A 9,111-nucleotide genomic window follows, 5' to 3' on the forward strand; every position below is an offset into this window, starting at 1 on the left:
TCTCCCACGGAACAGCTGGTAGTTTCGAACTGCCGACCTTGAGGTTAGCAGCCTGATTCATAACCACTACACTACCAGAGCTCCTCCAAATGCTTTTAGTATATCCCAAATGTTCTATACTGAGTCAATATAAACTTTTTGCAGAAACTAAGACTGTATAAAAAAAGAGAACTCTTTAGCTATTTGTTAAGTGCTGTCGAGTTGGTTCTGACTCACAGCAACCCTGTATAAGGTTTCTGAGGAGTGAATGGCGTGCCTGAACTGCCGACCTTGCAGTTCAAAGCAAACCTACAGACTAGCGCAGTAATGTGCAGTGCCATACCTGGACTCTTAGTTATTAATTACTACCAATTACTTAAGGACACTATTAACTCAGAAAATTATTCATAAGATACACCAAAATGTTAACAGCAGATTTTTACGGGGGTCAGGGGTTGGGGAAACAGTTGTTGAATCACCTGTGATTATTTTCTTTTTATTTCTTAGTATTTCCCAAATGTTCAACATTGAACCAATATTAACTTTCTTGTTGTGTTGTTAAGTACCACAGAGTCAGTGCCAACTCATTTTCTGACGTTGCGGTTAGCAGTCCAGTGCTTATTCTACATGACTATTTTTGATTTTCAAAGCAAATAAAATACATACTACAAAATGGCAAAAGGACAGTAGCAAAATATTTTTCTTTTTGAAAGACCACAGTTCAGATTATAAGGGAACTATAAACATCAGCAACTCCTTTTTGAGAAACCAAGTAACATGCACATGATTTAAAGGGAAAATCCCTAAGAAAGAGCAGTACTTTTTTTTTCATTAGAGCCCTGGACTTGTGCAAATGGATTCCCAAAAACAATATAAGGGTTTTTCCCGTGACATAAAAAACAAGCAAAATCACTTATAACCCAGACATCTAAAATTAGTAGTTAAACATTCTAATCCTGGAATAAAAAAAAACAACACGGCAAAATCTATCATTGTACATTGTTGTTGTTGTTGTTGCTGTTAAGTACTGTGGAGTTGGTTCCGACTCATGGTGACCCTGCACAGGGTTCCTGAGGCTGTAAATCTTTACGGGAGCAGAACACCTCATTTTTCTCCCGTGGAACCGCTGGTAGTTTCGAACTGCCCACCTTGAGGTTAGCAGCCCGATTCATAGCCATTATGCTACCAAGGTGCTAGGAAAATATACCACGGGAGCAAGCATGTAAATTAGCCAACTCAACAATGCTGTAGTGCTACGTGCCTCCACACTAACATGTTAAGTTTTCTGGTTGAACTCTAATGCATGCTACAACTCCAAACCACACTCACTGCCATTGAGTTGATTTTGACTCATAGCAAACCTGTGTGGGGTTTCCCATAAGTCTGTATGGGAGCAGAATCCTCATCTTTCTTGCGTGGAGCAGCTGGTGGGTTTGAACTCCCGACCTCTTGGTTAGCAGCCCAATGCTTACCCTACAGACACACCAGGGATCATCAGCCACAGAGCGTGGGTGTTCACATAGCTGACCTCTTCTATTCAGTCCTTTGACTTCAATCTGTGTAGGACTCTAATCTCTCCAACACACTGCCAAACTATCCTGTCTACCCTACTGTGTGCTGTCGAATTGGTTTCCAGTCATAGCAACCTCTGTGATAGAGTAGAATGGTCTTGTAGGGGTTCCCAAGCTGTAATTTTTATGGGGGAGTCCTGGTATGGTGCTGAGGGTTAATGCACTAGACAGCAAGGTTGATGGTTCAAGCTCACCAGCCATTCCTCAGAAACCTTACACAGGGTCGCTATGAGTTGGAACTAAACTAGACGGCACTTAACAACAATAACAATCTTAAGGGAAGGAGCCCTGGTAGCACAATGGTTAAGTGCTTGGTTGCTAACCAAAAGGTCACTGGTGCAAACTCACCACTGCTCTTTGGGAGGAGAAAGATATGACAGCCTGCTTTTATAAAAATTGTGGCCTTTGAAACCCTAGGGGCAGTTCTGCACTACCCTACAGAGTTCTTAGGAACTGGAATCACCTTGATAGCAATGGGTTTGTCTGTAGGGTTTTTTGTTTTGTTTTGTTTTTTTCGGGTGGGTGAGGGATAATCTTTACCGGAGCATGACTGTTGGGGCTTTTCTCCACAGAGTGGTTGGTCTGAACTGCCCACTTTCTGGGGAGCAGTTTAACATTGTGCCATCAGGGACTCCTTCCACTCTATTAACAGTTGTATAATTGCGCTGTAAATTTTACCCCTTGAGGAATTCAGGATTATAAATACTGAAAGCAATGAGAAACTCCTTTTTGTGACACTCTCTCACCCTTGCCATAGGAAGCAAAAAGCCTTTTAGCATCTATGTGGCTATCGAAGATGCTTCCATCAAACATGCATGCTGTCTCTTCTGAGCAGGTTTCAGAATCACCTAACACCTTTCCTCTCTAGCCTTGGGGGCTGTATTAATTGGGGACCCTGGAACACTTTGTCTTGGTCCTCCTCATGACAATTGGCAATCGGCTGTAAAGAGCAAGGAGTCCAAGCTGCAGCATTCTCCAAGGCTGTGAGATCAGCCCTCTCCTTGGGAAGGCAGTGAGTGGATATGGTATTAGGGGTGGGGTGGGGTAATCACACAAGATGACTCCTGGGGCTGAGATTCACGGGGGTGGTGTGGTGGTGGGGAGCTGGAGGCTACAGGATTTATGAAAACAAGATGTCCAGATCCTAGGTGCAACTGCTTCCCATCACGGAGGATAAGCTCACTGTAGGTCCAGAGCCCCAGGCATCTTGGTGTGGCTTACACAAACACAACTTCCCACTGCCTGGACATCCTTTGGTCCCCTTCCTGGGGACCCTGACTCACCAGTCTCAAATTGCCCCACTGGGGCAGTCCTTGAATAATCCATGTTACTGGTAACACATGCACTCTTCAATGTGGCAGAGTTTATCTACTCAAGCAGGGGATACAAACCACCCTCCCGGCTACAGGAAAACCTGTCTTCCCACAAAAGAACTCCAACCTCTTGAAAAAGAGTGACTGATGCCACAGAAAGGTGCCTGGGTGGCACAACTGGTGCTCGACTACTAGCTGAAAGGTTAGCAGTTCGAACCCACCCGCAGGCATCTTGGAAGAGAAGGCTTGGCAATCTACTTCTGCCAAGAAAATCCTGAAAACATGGACTCACACTGAGTTAGAATCAAGTTGACAGGCACTAACAACCGCAGCAAAGTTACACAAGGTCACACAACGGAAGGAGTTCACCATAGCTTTCTTTTGATGGCACCACTGAGTGTATTCGAATCACCAACCTTTCAGTGAGTCACTGAAAGAACGTAAACTCTGTGTGCCACCCAGGGACCTTTTTCAAAGTCAGGCCAACAGGGGAAAAAAGAAATTGACATGTTTTTCTCCATGGTTTTATGAAAAATCTTGAGGAAGGATTTAAAAAAGGCTTAGCCACAGCCCTCCCCACCCTGCTCCATCAAAGCTTTTATCTCCACAATACAAATATGTCCTCCAGCGCTGTTTTGCAAGATGACCCAAGATTAAAATTTCTACAAAGCACTGAAGACAGACAAAAAAACCTCAATCAATGCTCCTCCAAAACCACAAGCCTCAGAATATAAACAACCAGAAGCCAAAACATGGTTGGAAAATAGAAATCAGCAGTGGTGATACCTACTAATTTGGACTGGAAACCTCTGAACAGCAGGAGTACTGAGCTGGCTGGAGGATGAGGCAGATAGTCAGTGAAATAGGTAAGGGTTCAGGGCTGCCGTATCCACATCCTTACCGCCACCTCTAGCTGCCCCTGGAGCCCTGGTCCGCCATCCTTAAGGGAAACAGGAGAGGTAAGAAGGCAGCGTGGAGCTGGGACATTCCTCGTCAGATGAGGTTTCCACCCAAAGAGCAAATGGCTCTTGTGGAACTCTTGTCTTCCCCTGATATTTTGGCTTAAAAAGGCCCTTGTCCCAGCAATCCTGATGAAAGAGGGCCATTCAGAGGGAGCAAAGCAGCTGAAGTTCCTCTAATCATTCCACTCCTACAGGCTTTCTTGTGGGCTTAAGAACAAGCCACAGGGTGTGGAGTAGGGACGGGGAGGGGAAACAGCTGGCCAACATGTAACAAACCCCAAGTGATGAGGACCCCATTCGTTAACATCCACATGTTGGAGGATTTCTATTCCTTTCATGATATCCTTCATTCACCCAACAGGGACACCCTGATGTGGGCAGCTGCCGCAATGCGTTATTCAACGTTTTCAAAGAACTTTTACATTCTGAAAATTCTTTGGGCATGTTAATGGCTACTGGAGGAGGCAAATCGGACATTCCTAGTAGAGGGGACCACACGTGCCAAACGTGGGACTTGGGGAGAGGCCTGTGTCAGGGCAGCCCAGGCCTGCAATGGTTAAGCAGACGCAGGTCCTGAACGGCTCAGGATGTGAACCCAGAAGTCACTCCACTGGAGCCAGCCGGGAGCCTTCTGTGTTTTTAATGCATCTTTCAGCCCAGTTGTGAAATAAATGAAGGAAATGAATCACCACAATGCAAGGCAGAATGGAATAAGAACCCTATGAAAGAAAACCTGCTAAAGTTCAGAAGAGGGAGAGGGCATCTGAGGATTCTGGAACATTCCGTGAGGAAAGCAATCCTGAGGAGGGACTTTCGGGAAGGCCTTCCCTGGAAGTTTCCCAAGCTCTCAACAATCAATTCATCCTTACCAAAAGATTAAATGAGACTGTATATATACTACTGGTGTGGCACTGTGGGCTATTGCATCAGACTGCAAAGTCGTTTGAACTATAAGGTCGGTGGTTCAAGCTCACCAACTGCTCCTTAGAAATCCTATACAGGGTCGCTAAAGGTCAGAATCAACTCGACAGTGCTTAACAACAACAACATATATACTACAACTTTCCTTATTTTGCAGTTGGGGAAATGACAGCTTGACATCTTTAAAAGGCCTCCCTGCCCTGTGTCTCGAATCCCTGGAACAGACATGTCTAGAGTGAAAATCAGACTCCTACTCTAGTCGTCCTGTCTGGGTGCCCCAAGCTGACTGCAGGGCAGCTGCTTGGGTTCCACTAAAGTGTGTATACCATATCCCATCCTCGGGCCTCCTGCCCAAATTTGAATGAACTGTGCATAGGAGAGAATGGGAAGGAGCAGTTCAGGGAAACAGAACTTGAAGAAGAAAAGTTATTTTTCTTACTAACCTCATCACCACCACATTCACAATGATGGGGCAAGGCACGTTTGATTCTTGGGGACTGAGTACGAATTGAAGGAGATCTGTGAGCAGCACAGCTACGCAGGCCAAGAAGCTGCTCTCAAGGCAGGTTTGTCATCATCAGTATTATTACTTACCAGGCACAACAGTGCAAACCCAACAGCCACTCAGAGAAAGATGTGGCAGTCTGCCTCTGCAAACATGACAGCCGTGGAAACTCTATATATAAGCAGTTCTGTTCTGTCCTCTAGGCTAACTATGACTCAACCTGAAGTAGGTGGGTTTGGGTTTGGATTTGGGTTTGGGTTGAGGATGTGACAGAGACTTACAAGGCTCTTAGTTGTGCCAGGCCATCTCATTTTAACAGCTCAGCAATTCGGTATTAGTTACTGTGTATCTCAAAATGAAGAATGCAGGTCAAATCTCGTGAAATAGAATCTCCAGGAAGAGCCTGGGTAATTGCGTTTTTACCAGACTCTGTAAACGATTCTAGTGCACATCAAAGTTTAAGAAGATAAACTTTGTGCTGCCTGGGAAGCCACAGTTCTGGGTTCTAACTACGCTCATTTATTTGAATATGCACACATTTGCAGAGGTGGGGTACAGTTCTAATCTGGTCTTGCCATCTCATTGATGAGGGCAAAGACAGTTATCTTCTTAATAAGGTGGCTGTTACGTTTGGATGTGTGCCATGCAATTTAGGAAAACCATTACTTGAAGAGCAGAAATAGTAGGTATAGGAATGTCATATTGTAGAGTATTATGTTAAAACCCTGGGTTTTCCACTCTGATTAAGTATCCAACTGGTCAATAAAACTCCTAAATATATGCACACCCAGGTCCAAACCAAAAATGCTCTAATTTGTAAAGTCTACACTCCTTTAAAAAGCTCCCGAGGTAGCTACTAGTACTGAATGTTTTCATCAGAGTTTATAGAAAAATGCTGATCAAAAGGAGGGAAATGTACAACAGAATTTCAAATTCTCATGAACCTATACTTTCTGGAACCACTAAGGCTGAAGGAACTCCCGAAACTATTGCCCTGTTGTTTAAACCTTAAAAATATCCTCTGAAGCCTTCTTTAAACCAAGTAATAGCTTAGCATAACTAGTAAAGATTGTCTGCTTTGAGCGCTGGTTTTTTTTTCAAGAACTATCTAGATGAGATCAAACTGACAACAGCCACTTGAAGGATTAGATGGGAACAATTTGTAATGTAGAAACTGTTGAACTGGTCCATATTTTCTGTGTATATTCTCAACAACAACAAAAAAATTTCCAAGAGTGCTTCTGACACACAGTTAAGATTAAGAATTCCTGAACTCAGTAGCAAAAGACATAGAGAAAGCTGGCTTTCCCCCAAGGGTTTCATAAAAACACCTGATAGAAAAACACATGATCCAGCAAGATGGCAGAGTGGGCAGACACGCTACACAGACCCTCTACTACAAAGATACAGGAGACCAAATAAAACAGACACAGAGGACAATCCCAGAAAGGTTAGAGAAGGGGATTGAATACCTACTGGGTGAGACATAAGCAGAGATGGTGAAAGGAGGAGACTGACTGGTGAACAGACTGCTGGCTACCTGCAGCATGGTCATCTTGAACTTTTGCAAACACCTTTGGAAAGACAGACAGATGGCAGCCGGAGGGTGCAGATTCACAAGGGTGATGGAAAAGGTGCAATTCTCTCTTGTCCCCCACATTCCCCTGAATAACAGAGGTGAGGCTGGCCCCTATGCTCATCTATCCCAAGTGCAGACCCTGCTCTCCAGGAGTTCTGAGCTACACAGTTTGAGCCAGTGTGAGGGGGGTGCCCGCTGCACTGCCTTGGAGAACCTGGATTAAGGTGGGCTTTGCTGCAGACAGAGCCTCTAGGCCAGATTAGACTAGTTGTTGTTAAATGCTACTGAGTTGGTTCTGACTCATAGCAACCCTGTATAGGGTTTCCTGAGGAGTGACTGGTGAGTCTGAACCACTGACCTTGCAGTTCAAATCGACCTCATGGTTCAGTACTTATCCTACAGTGCAATTACTAGCCACCTTGCCCCCAGCTGCCTTCGGGTTCTGACAGACACTGAAACCAGCAACCTGAAGGGCCTTGATAAACTACTTCTGGATTGGGAGCCCTGGACATAGACAACACCTAGGCCTATAGAAGCTCCATCTAACTCTGCCGTAACATCCCTCCTCTACCCACCTCCTGAGCTCCGTGGCCAGCAGCAGCACCCCAGAGTTTTCTCCTCTCAGGGTCCACTGTTTTTTTGTTTGTTTATTTTCCCTTTCATTATTTTTCTTTGTTTAGTGTTTCCTCTCCTTTTCTTTCCATTCTCTTGATTTTTATCCTCTCTGCTTTTGTTCTTTCTTCTTTTCTTGTTTCTCATTTCCACTTCTTTTTCTTTACTAGTTCTCTAATATCATTCCCTTTTCATCTTCCATGTTTTCTTAATTTTTCACTGTTCCTTTTACTTTCTCTTACTCTTCTCTTGTACAGCTCTACTTTCCTGTCCCTCTTTTATCTTTTCAGTTATTATATACTTTGTTTTCTTCTTGCTGCTACTTTTATTTTTTCTCCTGCATCATATTCTGTTTTCACTGTTGTCTGACTGTTCCATTTTGTTTTCTCCTCTTGCCCCACAGGATAGGCAACAGCAAAACTGCCCACACAGCTCATCCACAACTGGACCCCTCTTCAGTTCCACCCACTGGAAAAGAGCCAAACCTACCCTAAACTGAGATGCATGCACACCAAACAGAAAACAGTGCACACACTTCCATTCTCTAATCACGCCCACTAGGAGCCCGTTGGTGAAAGCCTAAGAATACACCACCACACAACCATCAATTCAATACAAATACAATGACACCACAGTGTTTTGCAGCAAACAGACTATTTTAGCTTACATGATGAAATGAGAGTGGCTTAAACAAATGACCAAGATGCAGATCCAGAAAACCTTTCTGAGGAAGAAAGAGTAATGGAGCTACCTGAGAAAGAATAGAAAAAAATGATATTTAGGTACCTTCAATGATTGACAGAAAGATCCAGGAAAGCAAGGAGAACACAGAAAAAACTTTAGAATAATTTAGGAAAAGACTACAAGAACAAAGGATCAGGATAAATGCAAATTTTGAAACAAAACAAATCTGCAAATAGAAATCCAGAGGATTAATACTAAGATTTCAAAAATGGGCAATGCATTGAAAAAGGAGAAGATTCGAAGCAATGGAAGCCTGAATTTGTGAGTCTGAAGATAAATCTCTCAATACTAGTATGCTAGATGAACAATCAGAAAAAAGAATGAGATTTATGTGGGACACCATGAAGAGGAATAACTTACAGGTGATTGGAATTCCAGAACAAGAAGAGACAATAAAAAGCATGGAGAAAATTGTCAAAGAGTTGTTGGAAGAAACTTCTCTAACATCATGAAAGATGAGAAGATAACCATTCAAGAAGCTGAACGAACTCCAAACAGGATAGACCCCCAAAAGAAAATCACCAACACATATTAATCAAACTTTCCAAAGCCCAAAACAAGTAAAGAATCCTGAGAGCAGCCCAGGAAAAATGAAAAGTTACCTACAAAAGAAAATCAATAAGACTAAGATATGATTCCTCAGTAAAAACCATGCAGGCAAGTAAAACAATGGGATGATATATACAAAACTCTAAAAGAACAAAATTACCAAGACTCCTATACCAAAGTTGTCCCACAAATATAATGGTGAAATTAAGACATTTTCAGAAAAACAGAAATTAAAGAAATTTGTAACAACCAGACCAACTTCACAAAAAATATTAAATGGTGTTCTCTGGACCAAGAAACAACAGCAGAAAGCAACCTGAGGTTAACATACATGACAACATCACCCAGAACTCAATCTAGATATAGAAGGATTTAA

General features: G+C 43.2%; 1 protein-coding gene across 1 annotated transcript in view; it reads right to left on the minus strand.

The window, feature by feature from the left end:
* Positions 1 to 9,111, minus strand: part of SSH1 (slingshot protein phosphatase 1) — a 70,851-nt gene that overhangs the window by 49,763 nt on the left and 11,977 nt on the right. The window contains exons 2-3 of the mRNA XM_006870502.1: positions 3,765 to 3,803; positions 3,654 to 3,697 (exon numbers count right to left, since the gene is read on the minus strand). Coding sequence (XP_006870564.1) covers positions 3,654 to 3,697; positions 3,765 to 3,803 — 83 coding nt within the window. The remainder of the gene's footprint in view (positions 1 to 3,653; positions 3,698 to 3,764; positions 3,804 to 9,111) is intronic.

This window comes from Chrysochloris asiatica, unplaced genomic scaffold (genome assembly GCF_000296735.1).
Source record: "Chrysochloris asiatica unplaced genomic scaffold, ChrAsi1.0 scaffold00142, whole genome shotgun sequence".
NCBI lineage: Eukaryota > Metazoa > Chordata > Mammalia > Afrosoricida > Chrysochloridae > Chrysochloris > Chrysochloris asiatica.